General features: G+C 51.1%; 1 protein-coding gene and 1 pseudogene across 2 annotated transcripts; one reads left to right on the top strand and one right to left on the bottom strand.

Annotated features, from left to right (window-relative positions):
* Positions 1–6,280: 6,280 nt before the first annotated feature.
* LOC115836967 lies at positions 6,281–7,670 on the bottom strand (annotated as a pseudogene).
* Positions 7,671–9,381: 1,711 nt separating this feature from the next.
* MVB12A (multivesicular body subunit 12A) lies at positions 9,382–14,997 on the top strand. 2 transcript variants are annotated; one of them, XM_030820477.1, is made up of 9 exons: positions 9,382–9,568; positions 9,656–9,754; positions 9,881–9,977; positions 11,987–12,113; positions 13,140–13,259; positions 13,405–13,511; positions 13,715–13,776; positions 14,335–14,391; positions 14,622–14,996. In XM_030820477.1, exons 1-9 carry the CDS (start codon positions 9,479–9,481, stop codon positions 14,682–14,684), a joined length of 822 nt encoding a protein of 273 aa, XP_030676337.1. In that variant the 5' UTR covers positions 9,382–9,478; the 3' UTR covers positions 14,685–14,996. The 2 variants fall into 2 exon arrangements, with proteins under 2 accessions (XP_030676337.1, XP_030676338.1); XM_030820478.1 differs by lacking the exon at positions 14,335–14,391 and having other exon boundaries at positions 14,622–14,997.
* The last annotated feature ends 5,644 nt before the right edge of the window (positions 14,998–20,641 follow it).

The following is a 20,641-nucleotide window of genomic DNA, read 5'->3' as shown; positions in this document are numbered from 1 at the left end:
CAGAGGTGCCACCAGACGTGACAAGCCCTGCCCTGGGGGGAACTGAGTGCAGGTTTGGGGTCAGACTTGGGCTCAAATTCCATCATGGCGAACCAGCTCCTTTCCCTTGGGCCTCTGCTTTTCTTTCTCTCTCTTTCGCTCTCTCTCTCTCTTTCTTTTTTGAGATGGAGTCTCACTCTGTTGCCCAGGCTGGAGTGCAGTGGTGCAATCTTGGGTCACTGCAACCTCTACCTCCCGAGTTCAAATGATTGTCGTGCCTCAGCCTCCCGAGTGGGTGGGATCAAAGGTGTGTGCCACCATGCCCACCTAATTTTTGTATTTTTAGTAGGGACAGGGTTTCACCATGTTGGCCAGGCTGGTCTCAAACTCCTGGCCTCAGGTGATCCACCTGCCTTGGCCTCCCAAAGTGCTGGGATTACAGGTGTGAGCCACTGCCCCCAGCCGACCTCTGCTTTCTTATGGCAGGGGTGTGACAACAGCTGCTTCCCAGTCGATTGGAATGTCCACACAAATTAGAAACTGAAACAGTATCTCCATCAACTCAGAGAAAACAGTGAAAAGAAAGTAGGCAGTGAGATTTTTCATCAGTTACATTATTCTGACTTTAATTAGTGCCCAGGGAAACTGAAACTATGGCTATACCCAAGATAAACATTTGAAGAAGGAGTAAAGGAAAGATTAATTTTGCAGCTGTCTCAGGGTCTGGTGGAAGGCTAATGGATGTCATCCTGTCTTTGTTTTGCACCAGGGAAAGTAAGCTTGTAATCAGTGCTGTCAGGATGAACTTCAACAGACTGGTTCCGTGGACAAGGGGTCACATAAAGCTTGCAAACCTAAGGTTACATATCTTTGTTTATGGGAGGCTGGACATCTTGGAAAGATTTAGGGGTAAGCAAAGAATTTACGTATGAACAATTTGTGAGGGTGATCATCTGGAGATGTGTGAGGGCTTTTTTTTTTTTTTCTTCTTGCAGGCATCTGGGTAATGTACAACGCTTAAACACTTAACACGATCAGGAAGCAACAGCCATGCATTTGGGAAAGGAACTTCCGTGTTGTGTGGCTCCGTCTCCAGACCTAACTTTCCCTTTGGTACAGACGCGGTGGCACATGCCTGTAATACCAACAGTTTGGGAGGCCAAGGCAGGAGGATCACTCGAGCCTAGAAGTTCAAGACTAGCGTGAGCAACAAAATGAGTTTTCTCCCACCCCCCACCTCAACAAAACATTTAAAAATTAGCTGGACATGGTGGCTGCGCCTGTGGTGGCTGGAGTGCAGTGGTGTGATCTCGGCTCACTGCAGCCTCCGCATTCAAGCAATTCTCCTGCCTCAGCCTCCTGAGTAGCTGGGATTACAGGCACCTGCTACCACGCCTGGCTAATTTTTGTATTTTTAGTAGAGACCGGGTTTCGCCATGTTGGCCAGGCTGGTCTCCAACTCCTGACCTCTGATCTGCCACTCAGGAGGCTAGGTAGGAGGGTCCCTTGAGCCCAAGAGATCCAGGATGCAGTGAGCCATGTTCGCATGACTGCCCACCTGCCTGGACAACAGAATGAGACCATGTCTCAAAAACAAACAAACCAATACAAACAACAACAACTTTTCCTTTGGCAAATTGCCTTTGGAAGGCCCTCATATTTTTATTTTCTTTGACAGGAAAAAGCAATATATAGAAAGTGCTTAGCTTAGCACTTTGTACATTACAGCTTCCCATCATAGTTTGCCCTTGTCATTTGATAAGTTTTGGACTTGACTGCAGGCTTTCCTTAAACTGAACTCCCAGAAGTGGGGTTACTGGGTCCAAGGGGATGCCTATGTCCCAAGCTCTCACTTCCCATAAAGAAGAATTCAGAATTTGGCCAGGAGTGGTGGCTCACACCTGTAATCCCAGCACTTTGGGAGGCTGAGGTGGGTGGATCACCTGAGGTCAGGACTTCAAGACCAGCCTGGCCAAAGTGGTGAAACCCTGTCTCTACTAAAAATACAAAAATTAGATGGGCGTGGTGGTGGGCACCTGTAATCTCAGCTATTGGAAGGCTGAGGCAGAAGAATTGCTTGAACCTGGGAGGCGGAGGTCGCAGTGAGCCGAGATTGCACCATTGCACTCCAGCCTGGATGACAGAACAAGACTCTGTCTCAAAAAGAAAAAAAAAGAATTCAGAATTCACCTGTCGCCTGCTGCTGCAGTGAACAGTGAATGGCACTCCTCTCTCACACCTATCACAGGTATTCTTCTTTTCCTTCCAGATCCTTCCCTGGTGCCGGTTCCAGGAGGACCTGGTTCTTAGGCAGCATCTGTGTCTCTGTTTTGTAAGACACACAGAGTATCCTTAACCCACTGCAGATATTTCCCTGGGTCCATGGTCAATCAACACCACCTTTCAGTCTCCAGCCTGTTAACCAGCCCACGGCTGAGTGTTGTTCATAGTATTAATATGTTTCTGTCTGGGCTCAGTGGCTCATGCCTATAATCCCGGCACTATGGGATGTGGGCAGCAAGCCACCCAGGCGCTGAGGCGAGAGACCGAGGACATGAGCTATTCCAGTATAATAAAATATAAAACAAGGATAGTTATACCAGATATAGATCTTATGTAGATCTATAAGGATAGTTATACCAGATATAGATCTTATATAGATATATAGATAGTTATACCAGATATATATTCATTAATGATATCAATGAATATCACTAATCATTAGTTTGTAGCAATTACTCTTTATTCCAATATTATAATAATCCTTGCTCTATAATCATAACCTAGGAAAAACCAGGCCATACAGAGATAGGAGCTGAGGGGACATAGTGTGGTGTGACCAGAAGACAAGAGTGCCTTCTGTTATGCCCAGACAGGGCCACCAGAAGGGCTCCTTGGTCTAGCAGTGACGCCAGCATCTGGGAAGACGCCCGTTGCCAGGCGGACCTTGGTCTAGCGGTAGCAAAAAGTGTCAAGGAACAACACCTGCTACTTAGCAGACCGGGAAAGGGAGTCACCTTTTCCCCGGGGGAGTTTAGAGAAGCCTCTGCTCCTCCACCTCTTGTGGAGGGCCTGACATCAGTCAGGCTTTCCCGCAGTTATCTGGAGGCCTAACCGTCTCCCTGTGATGCTGTGCTTCAGTGGTCACGCTCTTAGTCCACCTTCATGTTCCATCCTGTACACCTGGCTCTGCCTTCTAGATAGCAGTAGTAAATTAGTGAAAGTACTAAAAGTCTCTAATATGCAGAAATAATGGCGTAAGCTGTCTTTCTCTTTGGCTCCTCTCTCTCTCTGCCTCAGCTGCCAGGCAGGGAAGGGCCCCCTGTCCAGTGGACACGTGACCCACGTGACCTTACCTATCATTGGAGATGACTCACATTCTTTACCCTGCCCCTTTATGCTTTGTATCCAATAAATAACAGCGCAGCCAGACATTCGGGGCCGCTACTGGTCTCTGTGTCTTGGTGGTAGTGGTCCCCCAGGCCCAGCTGTCTTTTCTTTTATCTCTTTGTCTTGTGTTTTTATTTCTACACTCTCTCATCGCCGCACATGAGGAGAGACCCACCGACCCTGTGGGGCTGGACCCTACAATGGGAGGCCGAGGCAGCTGGATCACTTGAGGTCACAAGTTCAAGACCAGCCTGGCCAACATAGTAAAACCCCGTCTCTACTAAAAATACAAAAATGAGCCCGGTGTGGTGGCGCAGGTTTATAATCCCAGCTACTCGGGAGGCTGAGGCAAGAGAATTGCTTGAACCTGGGAGGTAGAGGCTACAGTGAGCTGAGATCATGCCACTGCACTCCAGCCTGGGCAAGAAAGTGAGACTCCGTCTCAAAACAAAGAAACAAACAAAGTATTAATATGTTCCCCTTGATCAGTGGGGTGGTTCACCCTTGTAATCCCAGCACTTTGGGAGGCAGAGGCTGGCGGATCGCTTGAGTCCAGGAGTTCGAGACCAGCCTGGGTGACCTAGCGAAACCCTGTCTGTACTAAAAATACAAAAATTAACTGGGCGTGGTGGTGCGAGCCTGTAATCCCAGTGGAGGCTGAGACAGGAGAATCCTTTTGTAATGCCTAACCTTGTGTTTTTACTAACCCTATTTTAACCTTGTTTTTACTAACCCTATTTTTAAAATTTCCCTTTTTGTCTCCTTAATTACCTAGCATTGTTTCCCATATGAATAGACTCTCCCTTAGCTGGGAAAGCCGGACGAACTCCATCTGGCCCCTTGATTTACAAGACATTAAGGGCTCCTTACCCAACCCCCTTCCTCAAGGAGTTAACCTGTGTAAGCAGATCCTCAGCATTTCCAAGGAGCCCAATTAACTGCTAAGGTACTGAAACAAACAATGTATGAAGTTCCCAGGATTTTGCTCAAAAAGATAACAACATAAAGCCTTGAGTCCGTGTCCGGCATAGCATCCATATCTAACTCTTATGAAGGATTTAGAGCCCGGCACCTGGTTCCGTTGCTTTTTTTGTAACCATTTGTCTTTAAATTGTTTATTTCTCTGTAACCATTTGTTTTTTGATTCTTGCATGTTTTTACTTCTGTAGAATTATTGCATTTGAGCTCCCATCCCCTTCCTAAACCAAGGTATAAAAGTAAATCAAGCCTCTTCCTCAGGGCTGAGAGAATTTTGGAGCGTCAAGTCCTCTCTTGGCCGCCAGCTTAAATAAAGGACTCTTTTTTTTTTTTTTTTTTTTTTGAGACAGTCTCGCTCTGTCGCCCAGGCTGGAGTGCAGTGGTGCAATCTAGACTCACTGCAAGCTCTGCCTCCCAGGTTCACGCCATTCTCCTGCCTCAGCCTCCCGAGTAGCTGGGACTACAGGTGCCCGCCAGCACGCCCGGCTAATTTTTTTTGTGTTTTTAGTAGAGACGGGGTTTCACTGTGTTAGCCAGGATGGTCTCGATCTCCTGACCTCGTGATCCGCCCACCTCTGCCTCCCAAAGTGCTGGGATTACAGGCGTGAGCCACTGCACCCGGCCTTAAATAAAGGACTCTTAATTTGTCTCGAAGTGTGGCGTTTTCTCTAACTCGCTTGGGTATAACACTTTGAGCCTGGGAGGTAGACGTTGCAGTGAGCCGAGGTCACACCATTGCACTCCAGCCTAGGCAACAAGAGTGAAACTCCATCTCAAAAAACAAAAACAAAATGAAATAAAAGAACCCTCACAATCTTCCTGCACCCAACTGATGAAATCACCATTGCAAAAGTTATATCAGTGAGAACATTAGAACAGTAAGCTAAGCTAACCCAAACCCCACCTTACTTTTCCCTTAATTATTCCTGGGCTACGGGGTCAAGTTAACTTTGGAAGACATTTAGGCTATGGTTTAAATAATAGGCCTTGCCAAAAACTCAGCCACTTATTTTTTTGAGATGGAGTCTTGCTCTGTCGCCCAGGCCGGAGTGCAGTGGTGTGATCTGGGCTCACTGCAATCTCTTCCTCTGGGTTCAAGCGATTCTCCTGCCTCAACCTCCTGAGTAGCTGGGATTACAGGTGCATGCCACCACGCCTGGCTAATTTTTGTATTTTTAGCAGAGACAGGGCTTCACCATGTTGGTCAGGCTGGTCTCGAACTCCTGACCTTGTGATCCACCCACCTCGGCCTCCCAAAGTGCTGGGATTACAGGCTTGAGCCACCGTGCCCAGTCTGCTTTTTTTTTTTTTTTTCTTGAGACAGAGTCTCATTCTGTCACCCAGGCTGGAGTGCAGAGACACCATTTCTGCTCACTGAAACCTCCACTTCTGGGGCTCAAGCAATTCTCCTCTCTCAGCCTCAGGAGTAGCTGGGATTACAGGCACCTGCCACCAAGCCCGCCTAATTGTTTTGTATTTTTAGTAGAGATGGGGTTTCACCATGTTGGCCAGGCTGGTCTCCAACTCCTGACCTCAAGTGATCCATCCACCTTGGCCTCCCAAAGTGCTGGGGTGACACTGTGCCTGGTCTCAACCACCCTTTTTTTTCCTTGAGATGGAGTCTCGCTGTGTCTCCCAGGCTGGAGTGCAGTGGCGTGATCTCGGCTCACTGCAACCTCCGCCTCCTGGGTTCAAGCAATTCTCCTGCCTCAGTGTCCGGAGTAGCTGAGACGACAGGTGTGCACCACCACCCCCTGCTAGTGTTTTGTATTTTTAGTAGAGACGGGGTTTCACCATGTTGGCCAGGCTGGTTTTGAACTCCTGACCACCACCCGCCTTGGCCTCCCAAAGTGCTGGGATTACAGGAGTGAGCCATCATCACTCCTGGCATAGAAACAGTTTTTCTCATCCATTGTCCTCCTCCTCTTCTTTCTTCATCTTCCTCTTCCACTTTTTTCCAGGCAACTTTAGCAAGACCCTTTGCACCGTCAAACTTTCCTTTCAACTTACAGTCAGCAACCTCTTTCTCATATTTCTTCTTCAGCTTTGCCGCCTTAGCGACATCAGCCTGCTTTTCACTGTCACTTCAGCTATTCCACATCTCACCCAGCTTTTTTTTTTTCTTTTTTTTTTTTTTTTTGCCACATCTCCAATAGAGATGCCAGGATTTGCGGATCTGATCTTGGGGTGGAATTCTGAACAGAACATGAAGAATCCAGACAGTTGGCTTGGTGTGATGGCTCATGCTTGTAATCCCAGCACTTTGGGAAGCCAAGGCAGGTGGATCACCTGAGGTCAGGAGTTTGAGGCCAGCTTGGCCAACATAGTGAAACCCCATCTCTACTAAAAATACAAAAATTAGCCAGGTGCCGGGCGCGGTGGCTCACGCTTGTAATCCCAGCACTTTGGGAGGCCGAGGCGGGCGGATCACGAGGTCAAGAGATCGAGACCACGGTGAAACCCCGTCTCTACTAAAAAATACAAAAAATTAGACGGGCGTGGTGGCGGGCGCCTGTAGTCCCAGCTACTCGGAGAGGCGGAGGCAGGAGAATGGTGTGAACCTGGGAGGCGGAGCTTGCAGTGAGCCGAGATTGCGCCACTGCACTCCAGCCTGGGCGACAGAGCGAGACTCCGTCTCAAAACAAAATAAAAAATAAAAAAACAAATTTAAAAAAATAAAATAAATAAATAAATAAAATAAAAAATAAAAGAGTCCAGACGGTGGCCTTTTGGGGACGTTAGGCTCTTTCTTCTTTCTTCCTCTTTAGCTGGTCTATAATCCTTCATTTCTCGATCCTAGCATACTTTATCCACCTTTGCCATTTCATCAAATTTGGACTTCTCTTTCACCGACATTGTCTTCCAGCTCTCAGAATATTTCTTGGAAAATTCCGCAAAATTGACAGAGACCTCTGGGTTTTTCTTCTTCTTCTTCTTCTTCTTTTTTTTGAGATGGAGTCTCACTCTGTCGCCCAGGCTGGAGTGCAGTGGCACGATCTCCGCTCACTGCAACTTCCTCCTCCCAGGTTCAAAAGAGTCTCCTGCCTCAGGCTCCCGAGTAGCTGGGACTACAGGCGGCTGCCACCAAGCCCAGATAATTTTTGTATTTTTAGTAGAGACGGGGTTTCACCATGTTGGCCAGGATGGTCTTGATCTCTTGACCTCATGATCTGCCTGCCTTGGCCTCCCAAAGTGCTGGGATTACAGGCGTGAGTCACTGTGCCAGGCCGGTTTTTCTTTTTATGCTCTTCTCTGTACATCTGCACAAAGAAATAATAAGCAGACATTTTGCCCTTTGGTTTCTTGGGGTCACCATTAGCCATCCTGACTGTATTGTTCGCTAGTCTGGGCAGCACAGGGTACTTGTTCGTTATTTTTCTAAACTTTTCCCCCAATGGGTGTAAAAAAGCATATTATTATTATTATTGAGACGAGTTTCGCTCTTATTGCCTAAGCTGGACTGCAATGGCGCGATCTCAGCTCATTGCAACCTCCACCTCCCGGGTTCCAGTGATCCTCCTGCCTCAGCCTCCCAAGTGGCTGGGATTCCAAACGCGCACCACCACGCCTGGATAATTTTTTGTATATTTAGTAGAAACGGGGTTTCACCATGTTAGTCAGGCTGGTCTCAAACTCCTGACCTCAGATGATCCGCCTGCCTCAGCCTCCCAAAGTGCTGGCATTACAGGTGTGAACCACCGCGCCTGGCCTAAAAGCATATTATTATAGTAAATACATTTTTTCCCTTTCTTTCTTTCATTTTAAACATGGGGGTCTCCTTATGTTGTCCAGGCTAGATTCAAACTCCTGAACTCAAGGGATCCTCCCACCTCAGCCTCCCTGTTATCCTGTTACCAGGAGAGCCCTGATAAAATAACTGGGAAAGTTTTTTTATTGTTTTTTAGTCCAAAAAAAAAAAAAAAAGGCACAGCTGCTTAAAGATTGCAGACAGCCAGGGATGTCACCAGAGCTTCTTGACCCCTGACCAGATACCAGAGGAAGATAAGATCCCTAAATCGGCACAAACTGGAATAGACGACCTCTAGTCGACTTTAGATCATCAATATATAATTATAATGCTAAAATTCCTTCTCTTAAAAGAAAATCTCCATTTTGTGTAGATGGGTTGTATGAAGACATACGTTCATGAATTCAGCCTGCGTGTCTGGAGTCCCACCCTGCACATGCTAGCATTCCTCTTCCTTCCTGTACCCAGGGGAAGAAATACAACGTTATGCTTTTTACTGTTGAGGGAGAAGGGGCAGTTGGAGTGAGAGCCTCTCCTTCTCCATTCCTGGCCAGTGAATAAAACCTGATTGCCTTTTCTGATTGGATGTTCCTTCTTTGCCACCTACACAAAGTGGGGAAGTAACTCGGTTTGCTGGTGGCATCCTCAGTAGCTGGGACTACAGGCAGTAAATGCTTTTATCCCTCGCTTTTTAAACGTATTGTTCCTGTGAACAAGTCTTCAAGTTATACCCAAGATTTCAAGGCTCATGATGGTATATAGTGCTCGCTCTTTAAATCAACAGCTGCCTATCCCACGATGATTTCCTTTGGGATGATTTCCCAGAACTGGAATTGCAGATTCTTCACAATGTATTTTTAGTAGAGAAGGGTGTTTCACCACGTTGGCCAGGATGGTCTCGAGCACTTGACCTCATGATCCGCCCGCCTCCGCCTCCCAAAGTGCTGGGATTACAGGCGTGAGCCACTGCGCGCGGCCACAAATCTCCCAACTTTTCCGTTAAGCACCGAGCTTTTCTCTGGACTAGCTGCTGAGGCCGCAAGGAATTCTGGGGAACGTAGTGCAGATTTGCAGAGAACGAGTCTCTTGGGCCTGTGCCGTAGCATTTCCGGCGGAAGTTGCTGGGCGTGGAAAGCCGGCAAGACCATTTTCCGCCATCGTCGCTCACGCGCGCAACCCGGGCGGCGCGTGGTGGCGTGGCTCCGCCTCCCCACGCCATTGGCCAACAGCTCCTCGGGCACGCGTATACTGCGCTTCCGGGCAATCTCCGCCCCGCACGGCCTTCTGGGAGTTGTAGTTCGGTCGCGAGCGCTGCCGTCGGGAGGCTGTTCCGAGGTTCGAGGCTGTCCCCCGCGACCCCGCCTTCGGCGCTCGGCTCGCAGGATGGATCCCGTACCCGGAACAGACTTGGCGCCGCTGGCTGGCCTGGCCTGGTCGTCGGCCTCTGCACCCCCGCCGCGGGGGTTCAGCGCGGTGAGCGGCGTCGAGGGGCGGGGGTCGAATGGGGGAGGCAGCCGCTGTGGGGTGGGAGTCCCGCGCTGACCCGCGTCCTCCCGGTAGATCTCCTGCACCGTCGAGGGGGCACCCGCCAGCTTTGGCAAGAGCTTCGCGCAGAAATCTGGCTACTTCCTGTGCCTTAGTTCTCTGGGCAGCCTAGAGGTAAGGGGTGCCCACCTTCGGAACCACCAGCGTCTGCCCACCTGCCCGCCCATTCACGGTGCCCTATGCCAGGTGCGCTGTCCCCGCTGCTAGGCCACCCTCGCCGTGTCCCCCTTCCACCACCAGAACCCGCAGGAGAACGTGGTGGCCGATATACAGATCGTGGTGGACAAGAGCCCCCTGCCGCTGGGCTTCTCCTCGGTCTGCGACCCCATGGATTCCAGTAAGGCCTGCTTTGGAGGCGAGAGTTGTCCGGGTCCCTTGCAGGGAGGAGCGGGGGAGGAGGGACGACGGGCGCGCGGTATCTGAGCCTCGGCTGCCCCCTGGCACACGGGGTGATGACAGGGTTGGCTGAGGACTCAGAGCCCTGCCCTAGGGTGGACCGACATCCCCTGTCCTGATTCAAATTGTGTGATGTGATTGGCACAGCCTCCATCCTCGAGTGAAGAGTTCAGTCCATGCCACCTGTTTCACTACTGTCGTGCTACTTGTGTCTTTTTACACCATAGCCAAGCAAAACCACTGCGCAGTTCTCTTTTTCATTTCCAGGCTTTGCACATGCCGCTTCCTCTGCCTGGGGCACTTTTTCTCTCCTCTTTGTAGCTCATTCTCCGTCCTCCCTCAGATGTCATCTTCACCCTTCCCTACCCTCCTCTTCCGGGCCCACAACCCTAGTGCAGCCCTTCCAGCCCCACCTGAACTTTCCCACCCTTTCTTGTCATTTTTATTTAACTCAGGCTATATCATTCATACTAGAGTTGGCAAACCTTTTTTTTTTTTTCCTTGAGATGGAGTTTCGCTCTTGTTGCCCAGGCTGGAGTGCAATGGCGCGATCTCGGCTCACCGAAACCTCCGACTCCTGGGTTCAAGCGATTCTCCTGCCTCATCCTCCAGAGTAGCTGGGATTACAGGCATGCGCCACCACGCCCAGCTAATTTTGTATTTTTAGTAGAGATGGGGTTTCTCCATGTTGGTCAGGCTGGTTTCGAACTCCTGACCTCAGGTGATCCACCTGCCTGGGCCTCCCAAAGTGCTGGGATTACAGGTGTGAGCCACCACACCGAGCCAAACTTTTTTTTTTCTTTATTTTTTCTTAGAGTTGGCAAACTTTTATGTAAAGGGCCTGATAGTAAATATTTTAGGCTTTACAGGGCAGATGACGTGTTTTGCATATTCAATTTTTTTACAATTCCTTAAAAATTAAAAATCACTCTTAACTCATGAGCTGTATGAAACCAGGCCTTAGGCTGGGTGTGGTGGTTCACACCTGTAATCCCAGCACGTTGGGAGGCTGAGGTGGGCAGATCGCCTGAGGTCAGGAGTTCCAGACCAGCCAGGCCAACATGGTGAAACCCCGTCTCTACTAAAAATACAAAACTAGGCCGGGCTCGGTGGCTCATGCCTGTAATCCCAGCACTTTGGGAGGCCGAGGAGGGTGGATCACCTGAGGTCAGGGGTTTGAGACCAGCCTCAACATGCAGAAACCCTGTCTCTACTAAAAATACAAAATTAGCCAGGTGTGGTGGTGCATGCCTGTAATCCCAGCTACTCAGGAGGCTGAGGCAAGGGAATTGCTTGAACCTAGGAGGCAGAGATTGCGGTGAGCCGAGATCCTGCCATTGCACTCCAGCCTGGGCAACAAGAGCAAAACTCCGTCCCAAAAAAAAAAAAATAAAATTAGCTGGGCATGCTGGTGGGCGCCTGTAGTCCCAGCTACTCGGGAGGCTGAGGCAAGAGAATTGTTTGAACCTGGGAGGTGGAGGTTGCAGTGAGCTGAGATCGCGCCATTGCACTCCAGCCTGGGCGACAGAGTGAGACTCCGTCTCAAAAAAAAAAGAAAAGAAAAGTAAAGAAAAGAAAACAGGCCTTGAGCCCGATTTGGCTCATGGGTGCTAGCTGGCTAACCTCTATAGGATTAGAGGGCTCACGGAAAGTAAGTTTTGAGGGCCAGGTTGGGCACCCAGCTCTGTCCGATTCCACAGCTAGCCACCCCATGAATGCAGCTTCATATCACCAAAGATCAGCCTACTCCAGCGGCTCCTAAAGGCTGCGTGGAATCCCCTCCTTCATCTATACCATTCATGATTGAACCACTCCTCCCATCCCCATCCCCAGTGCTGTCCATGTGGCTGCCTTAAACAGCATCCTGGCGAGCCTCATCCTAGAGTCATCTTTGGGCCCTCCCATCCCTGCCTGGCTTCCCTCTCTCACTCCCCTGCCCCCCACTCCCAGAGGCCTCTGTGTCCAAGAAGAAACGCATGTGTGTGAAGCTGTTGCCCCTGGGAGCCGCGGACACAGCTGTGTTTGATGTCCGGCTGAGTGGGAAGACCAAGACAGTGCCTGGATACCTTCGAATAGGGTAGGGCCACCCCCCAGTGTCTAGCCACCTTCCCTGCTCTCCCAACTCATGATCTCACCAATCTGACCCTCAAGGACACCCCTGAGGTCTCCTGTTCCTTCTACCTTCTGAGCCTCAGATTCTGCATGTTAAAACCGGGACATATATACCATCTTGTAGGGCTGTCATTAGGAGTCAGTGACTTGGTGTCTAAAGTAGACAGAACAGGACTGGGCACGGTGGCTCACGCCTGTAATCCCAGCACTTTGGGAGGCTGAGGCGGGTGGATCACAAGGTCAGGAGATCAAGACCATCCTGGCTCACATGTTGAAACCCCATCTCTACTGAAAATACAAAAAATTAGCTGGGTATGGTGACACACACCTGTAGTCCCAGCTACTTGGGAGGCTGAGGCAGGAAAATCGCTTGAACCTGGGAGGCGGAGATTGCAGTGAGTTGAGATCGCACCACTGCACTCCAGTCTGGGGCAACAGAGCGAGACTCCATCTCAAAAATAAAATAAAATAAATAAAAATGAAGTAGACAGAACGGTGATTTGAACCCAGCAGTATTAGTTTGGTGTGGTGCTTAGGGTGTGGGTCAAGATGCTGAAATAAAAATCCCCCAAAAGGCTGGGCACGGTGGCTCACGCCTGTAATCCCAGCACTTTGGGAGGCCAAGGCGGGCGGATCACCTGAGGTCAGGAGTTCGAGACGAGCCTGGTCAAGATGGTGAAACTCCATTTCTACTTAAAAAAAATAAAAAATAAAAAATTAGCTGGGCATGGTTGCCTGTAATCCCAGCTAATCCAGAGGCTGAGGCAGGAGAATTGTTTGAACCTGGGAGGTGGAGATTGCAGTGAGTCTAGATTGTGCCATTGCACTCCAGCCTGGGCAACATGAGCGAAACTCCGTCTCAAAGAAAAAAAAAAATCCCCCAAAGACAGAGGTCATCTGGACGCCTGGGTCCCCTGCCTTCTCCAGGGACTATCCTCAACCCTGGCCCCACACCGGGCCAGCATCTCTCCCACCTTCCCTCCCGGTCTAGGGACATGGGCGGCTTTGCCATCTGGTGCAAGAAGGCCAAGGCCCCGAGGCCAGTGCCCAAGCCTCGAGGTCTCAGCTGGGACATGCAGGGCCTCTCTCTGGATGCAGCCAGCCAGCCAAGGTGAGCCCTCGGGCACCAGAGTGGGGGTGGCCAAGGTGAGCCCTCAGGCACCGGAGTGGGGGTGGCCAAGGAGAGCCCTCAGGCACTGGAGTGGGGGTGGCCGTTGGGGGAGGATGAGGCTTGACCTGAGTCATCCCACCTCCAGTAAGGGCGGCCTCCTGGAGCGGACACCGTCAAGGCTGGGCTCTCGGGCATCCACTCTGCGGAGGAATGACTCCATCTACGAGGCCTCCAGCCTCTATGGCATCTCAGGTGAGCACAGAGTGGGGAAACTGAGGCATGGAGGTGGAGGGTGTGACTGTCTTGAGATTACACGACCAGGAAGGATCTTCCTACCTCCCTCTCCCAACTCTGGATTCTGTAAAGACTGAAGGAGCCAGGCTGTGAGAGTTAGGCCTCTGTGGGTGGGGTGGGCAGTTCCCTACACACCTCCTCCCCTCGCCTGTGTTTTTCAGCCATGGATGGGGTTCCCTTCACACTCCACCCACGATTTGAGGGCAAGAGCTGCAGCCCCCTGGTGAGTCGGGGTCTCAGGGGGCCTGGGTCTGCGCCTGCCATCACCATTCTGGGTGCCAGGACATCCCTGTATCCAGGGCCCCAGCACAGAGGGCCACGTCCTGGGTTGGGGCTGGAGTGTGTCACCTCCAGGTGGCAGCTGGAAGGTCTTCAGTCTCAGAATGGGGAGGGATCCATCCAGAGAAAGCAGCTGGACACCAGTAGCTAGAGGCTGTGACAAGAAGCGGGAGGGATGCCGGGCGTGGTGGCTCACGCCTGTGATCCCAGCACTTTGGGAGACCAAAGCAGGTGGATCACTTGAGGCCAGGAGATCGAGACCAGCCTGGCCAACATGGTGAAACCCCGTCTCTATTGAAAATACAAAAATTAGCCAGGCGCGGCTTTAGAGACTTTGTCTCTAAAAACAAAACAAAACAAACAAAAAAAATAAGGGAGAGGGATGTCCGAGGGAATATTCGAGGAGTGTGGGGGTGGGGGTGGGGCAGGACTCCTTGAAGACGAGGGAAAGGGGGTGTCAGGTTGAGATCGGGCCCAAGGCTGACCCACCTCTGCCCGCCAGGCCTTCTCTGCTTTTGGGGACCTGACCATCAAGTCTCTGGCGGACATTGAGGAGGAGGTGGGTGCAGGGCTAGGGAAGAGGTGCCTGAGGGGCTGGGACCCGCCCCTCGTCCTCCCCAGGCTGTCCCAGTTTTCCCCATCCCCACTTTCCCCCAGACACACCCCATCTCTCCAGGGCAGAAGACCACTCAAGTCCCTAAGTACCCCCTCTGTCATTCCTCAGTCACCCCCACTTTGGCTCTCTCTTTACTCTGGCACCTGCTCACTCTCGTGCTCCCCGTCCCCCAGTATAACTACGGCTTCGTGGTGGAGAAGACCGCGGCTGCCCGCCTGCCCCCCAGCGTCTCATAGTCCCTCACCCGTCCGCGGAAAGAGCCCCCTTACGCCACCCCCCGACAGCCTGGGGCCACACAGCCTCACTGCATCCTGCGAACCTCCGCCCTGCAAGGCATTTGCTATCTTCAGCCACTGGGCGGAGCTGCAGCCCTGGAGGAGGGGGCGGGTCGAGGCTGCGTGGTGATGGGGTCTCTGCCCCGACGCCCTGCCCGGCAGGGCTGGAGCTGGACAGAAGCCAGTGCCTTTAAGTCATTCGTGTCAAAACCTTCTGGGGTCCGGAGGCTGTGCGGGTGTCCTCCTGGCAATAAACACTACCTGGTTCTCGCCCTCTGGAGTCCTGATCCTGCCGCCTGTCCACACTAGGCACGTGGAGCTGAGACTTGGCCACTCTTGCACCTGGCAAGTGGGTGAAATCATGGCTGGGAGGTGGTGCTGCTGGGTCTCCGGGTTTTTGTTGTTGTTTGTTTTTTTCTGAGACGGGGTATCCCTCTGTGGCCCAGGCTGGGGTACAGTGGCACAATCTCGGCTCACTGCAACCTCCACCTCTGGGGTTCAAGCGATTCTCCTGCCTCAGCCTCCCGAGTGGTTGGGATTAGAGGCGTCCGCCACCACGCCCGGCTAATTTTTTGTATTTTCTATAGACGGGGTTTCACTGTGTTGGCCAGGCTGGTCTTGAACTGACTTCAGGTGATCCGCTAGCCTCGGCCTCCCAAAGTGCTGGGATTATAGGCGTGAACCATCGTGCCCGGTTTGGGTCTTCCATTCTACAGAGTGGGAAGCAGGCTCAGGGAGTGAGTCTGGATTCTAGAATATAGAGAAGACTTCGTCCCGGCCCTCCATCATTGGGCATAATAATAAAACAAGTACTGTTTCTATTGCAGAGGCCACATCCCCAACACGCGATGCACCATTACCTCATTTAGTCTCCCTACAATCCACTGGGAAGCCCAGGTTTTGTTGTCATTTTCCAGATAGAGAAACTGAGATGGGGATGCTAAGGCCACACCTGGGACTGAAACCCAGCAGTTGCTGTCTTTTTTCTTTTCTTTTCTTTCTTTTTTTTTTGAGACGGGGTCTTGTTCTGTCGCCCAGGCTGGAGTGCAGTGGCGTGATCTCGGCTCACTGCAAGCTCCACCTCCCAGGTTCACGCCATTCTCCGGCCTCAGCCTCTCGAGTAGCTGGGACTACAGGCGCCCGCCACCACGCCCAGCTAATTTTTTGTATTTTTAGTAGAGACAGAGTTTCACCGTGCTAGCCAGGATGGTCTCGATCTCCTGACCTCGTGATCCACCCTCCTTGGCCTCCCAAAGTGCTGGGATTACAGGTGTGAGCCACCGCGCCTGGGGCCTTTTTTTTTTTTTTTGAGGCAGCGTCTCACGCTGTCGCCCAGGCTGGGTGCAGTGGCATGATCTCAGCTCACTGAAACCTCTGCCTCCCAGATTCAAGTGATTCTCCTGCCTCAGCCCCCGCCCCTTGCTGCTGAGTAGCTGGGACTACAGGCTTGGGCCACCATAACCAGCTAATTTATATTTTGTATTTTTAGTAGAGACGGCGTTTCACCTTGTTGGCCAGGCTGATCTCAAACTCCTGACCTCAAGTGATCCCCCGCCTCGGCCTCCCAAAGTGCTAGGATTACAGGTGTGAGCCACTGCGCCCGGCCCAGGCCACACCGTTTTCATCCACCAATTCATACAACCTTGTTTTATGTACATATGTTTAAAGACACCTTATTTAATATCTATGGTGGATTCATTTACATTGAACTCATAGCCAACGGCACCAAAACTCATGTCTGCATGAAGCTTCTCTATAACGGATTTTCTCCATGAGGTGCATCACAGACTTTTTTTTTTTCTTTTTTAAGTATTTTATTTTTGGCGTGATCATAGCTCACTGCAGCCTTGACCTCCCGGGCTCAGATGATCCTCCAATCTCAGCCTCCTGAGTAGCTGGGACTACAGGCTACACTGGGCTAATTAAAAAAATTTTTTTGTACTGATGGGGGTCTCACTATATTGCCCGGGCTGGTCTTGTACTCCTGGCCTTGGGCAATCCTCCTGCCTCGGCTCCCAGTGTGCTGGGATTACAGGTATGAGCCACCAAGTCCAGCCATCACAGCCTTTTGGTACTTAGGAACCCTGGACAGCATTTCAGTGTCTGGGGGAATTTCAATAGCAAAATCACCAACAAAAACCACAAGAACGTGGCCAGGCACAGCGGCTCATGCTTGTAATCCCAGCACTTTCGGAGGCCGAGGTGGGTGGATCACCTGAGGTCAGGAGTTTGAGACCAGCCTGGCCAACATGGTGAAACCCCATCTCTACCAAAAATACAAAATTAGCCAGGCATGGTGGCAGGTGCCTGTAATCCCAGCTACTTGGGATGCTGAGGCAGCAGAATCGCTTGAACCCTGGGCGGTGGAGATTGCAGTGAGCTGAGATTGTGCCACTGTACTCCAGCCTGGGCAACAAGAATGAAACTCCATTTCAAAAAAAAAAAAGAAAAAGAAGAAATTCACCACCCTAAACTCACACCTTCCTTCTTCCATAAGTGCATGCCCATGGACGGGTATGACGGCTGCTATGCTGTAGTCTTGTGGTGGCCCACATTCTGCTGCAGTTGTAAACATCCACCAGATCTCTGTGGTTTAGAAAAGCTGGCCAGGCATGGTGGCTCACACCTGTAATCCCAGCACTTAGGGAGGCCGAGGCAGGTAGATCACCTGAGGTCAGGAGTTTGAGACCAGCCTGGACAACGTAGTGCAACCCTGTTTCTACTAAAAATATAAAAATTAGCTGCGCTTGGTGGCATATGCCTGTAATCCTAGCTGCTTGGGAGGCTGAGGCAGGAGAATCACTTGAACCCAGGAGGTCAAGGTTGCAGTGAGCCAAGATTGCGCAATTGCACTCCAGCTTTGGCAACAAGAGTGAAACTCCATCTCAAAAAGAAAAAGAAAAACTAAGGCTGTCATACTTGGAGTCTCACATCTGTAATCCCGGCACTTTTGGGCGCTGAGGCACGAGGATCGCTTGAGGCCAGGAGGTCGAGGCTGCAGTTTGCTATGATTGCGCCACTGCACTCCAGCCTGTGTGACAGAGTGAGACCCTGTCTCTAAATAAATAAATAAGTAAGGCAGGCCACGGTGTCTCATGCCTGTAATCCCAGCAGTTTGGGAGGCCGAGGTGGACTGATCACCTGAGGTCGGGAGTTCAAGACCAGCCTGACCAACATGGAGAAACCCCCGTCTCTACTAAAAATGCAAAATTAGCGGGGCGTGGTGGCGCATGCCTGTAATCCCAGCTATTCGGGAGGCTGCGGCAGGAGAATCGCTTCAACCCGGGAGGCAGAGGTTGCGGTGAGCCGAGATCGCACCATTGCACTCCAGCCTTGGCAACAAGAGCGAAACGCTGTCTGAAAAAAAAAAAAAAGTAAACAGCCTGAGTGCAGAGCAAAACCCTATCTCTAAGTAAATGGATAAATAAATAGCAAAGCTAAGGCTTATTTCTTAGCAGCAATAGACTTTGTTAGTTGTAGTGGTACAGAAACCGGCCTAATAGGAGGGTCATTTTCTTATAGTGAGGACGGTGTTGTCTAAAGAAACATCCAAGCTTTTAAATAATTAAAGTTGGCCAGCCATGGTGGCTCATGCCTGTAATGCCAGCACTATCGGAGACTGAGGCGAGAGGATCACTTGAGCCCCCGGGAGTTTGAGACCAGCCTGGGCAACACAGCAAGGCCCTGTCTGTACAAATTAAAAATTAGCCAGGCATAGTGATACGTGCCTGTAGTCCCTGCTACTCGAGAGGCTGAGGTGGGAGGATCGCCTGAGTCTGGGAGGTGAAGGCTGCAGTGAGCTATGATTGCATAACTGCACTCCTGGCTGGGTGACAGAGCAAGACCCTGTCTCACACACACACACAAAAAAACTGGGGGCTGGGTGCAGCGGTGGCTCACACCTGTAATCCCAGCACTTTGGGAGGCCAAGCGGGGAGGATCTGTTGAGCTCAGGAGTTTAAGGGCAGCCTGGGCAGCAGTGAAACACCATCTCTATGAAAAAAACACACATAATCGGGCATGGTGGCTCACGCCTGTAATCCCAGCACTTTCAGAGGCCAAGGTGGGCGGATCACTAGGTCAGCAGTTCAAGACCAGCCTGGCCAACATGGTGAAATCCCATCTCTACTAAATATACAAAAAAAAAAAAAAAAATTAGCCGGGCGTGGTCGTGGGTGCCTGTAGTCCCAGCTACTCGGGAGGCTGAGGCAGGAGAATTGCTTGAACCTAGGGAGGCGGAGGTTGCAGTAAGCCGAGATCACATCACTGCACTCCAGCCTGGGCGACAGAGTGAGACTCCCTCTCAAAAAAAAAAAAAAAGAAAAAAAAAGAAAAGAAAAAAGAAAAATCCACACACGTACATAATTCTGATGATTGTTAAAAGTAAACAAGGCTTTATTCAAGACTACTGCATGCAAGATTGAGCTCAACTCCGAATCCATGAAGTTGTCAACAAGGGGGGATTTATAGCCACGGAGCAGGGCAAGGGGGCTCAGTGGATAGAAAATTATAAAGGCTTGGGGAGTCACCTTAAACTCTCTTAATAGGATCCTTGCTGAAGCCAGGCCAGGGCGATCAGCTATCAAGAAACTGACTTAGCAGGATTCTTGCTAAAACTGGGCGAGACAGATCAAAGACAGGATGGGAGCCAAGGTCAAGGCCAAATGCAGAAGAGATTTCAGTGGACTCTGACTCAAGTTTGGCTAAGAAGAGAGTCTTTGTCGGGGTGGAGACCTGGCCTGGCCCTGGGAATCTGAGACGGGGGACAGTGAGTTCTCCTGGAAGGGGAGGTGAGCGGGGATGATGCAAAATGTACGCTCTTTCCCCAAACTCTTCAGCTGCCTTGGAAAAACTAGGTCTCTGGTGCTAAGGCACCTGCCTGCATCTCCTGGCTCCTGGCGCACGGATCATCTGCCAGGTCTCACCCAGGCTCCTCTGGCGCCAGCCACAGAACCCTATCCAGCCAGAAAGCAAATGCCATTTGTCCTCTCTGCCATCCTTCTCAGCTGCCCCAAAAGCAGCCCCAGATCTCATTTCAGGGAGTCTGTGTGTGACGAGGGGCCTGAGGATGACCCATCCTGGCCTTGGGTCTGACTAGACCAATTGTCACTGATGACAGGGCCACTCACCCTGCAAAATCCCAGCCCTCTGAGCCCAGACAGGCCTGGGGACTGCATCACGCAAGGGTTGGAGGGGCCCGACGGAACCTACCCCACCTGCTTCTGACTTGGGTATCATCAATCCTAACATTTCTAGGCTGAGCTTACATCATCTTGGGCTACCGAGGAAGGAGCTGAGGGCCCTGGGAACCACAGCACTAAGTCCAGGATCTATGCCTATCCTTCTCTTATTATTATTATTATTTTTTGAGACCGGATCTCACTCTATGGCCCAGGCTGGAGTGCAGTGGTGCCATCTCGGCGGCTCACTGCAACCTCCACCTCCTGGGTTCAAGTGATTCTCCTGCCTCAGCCTCCTGAGTACCTGGGATTACAAGCATGCACCACTACACTCAGCTAATTTTTGTGGTTTTTGGGGTTTTTTGTTTGTTTTGTTTTGTTTTTGAGACGGATTCTCACTCTGTCGCCGGGCTAGAGTGCAGTGGAGTGATGTTGGCCCACTGCAACCTCCGTCTCCCAGGTTCAAGCAATTCTCGTGACTCAGCCTCCCGAGTAGCTGGGACTACAAGTGCCCGCCACCACGCCCAGCTAAATTTTTGTTTGTTTGTTTGTTTTTGAGATGGAGTTTCATTCTTGTTGCCTAGGCTGGAGTGCAATGGTGCAGTCTTAGCTCACTGCAACCTCTGCCTCCTGGGTTCAAGCGATTCTCCTGCCTCAGCCTCCCTAGTAGCTGGGATTATAGGCGCCCACCACCACGCTCGGCTAATTTTTGTATTTTTGGTAGAGATGGGGTTTCAC

The sequence above is a fragment of the Nomascus leucogenys genome, chromosome 10 (assembly GCF_006542625.1).
Source record: "Nomascus leucogenys isolate Asia chromosome 10, Asia_NLE_v1, whole genome shotgun sequence".
NCBI lineage: Eukaryota > Metazoa > Chordata > Mammalia > Primates > Hylobatidae > Nomascus > Nomascus leucogenys.
This window is presented reverse-complemented; position numbering and strand designations above follow the sequence as displayed.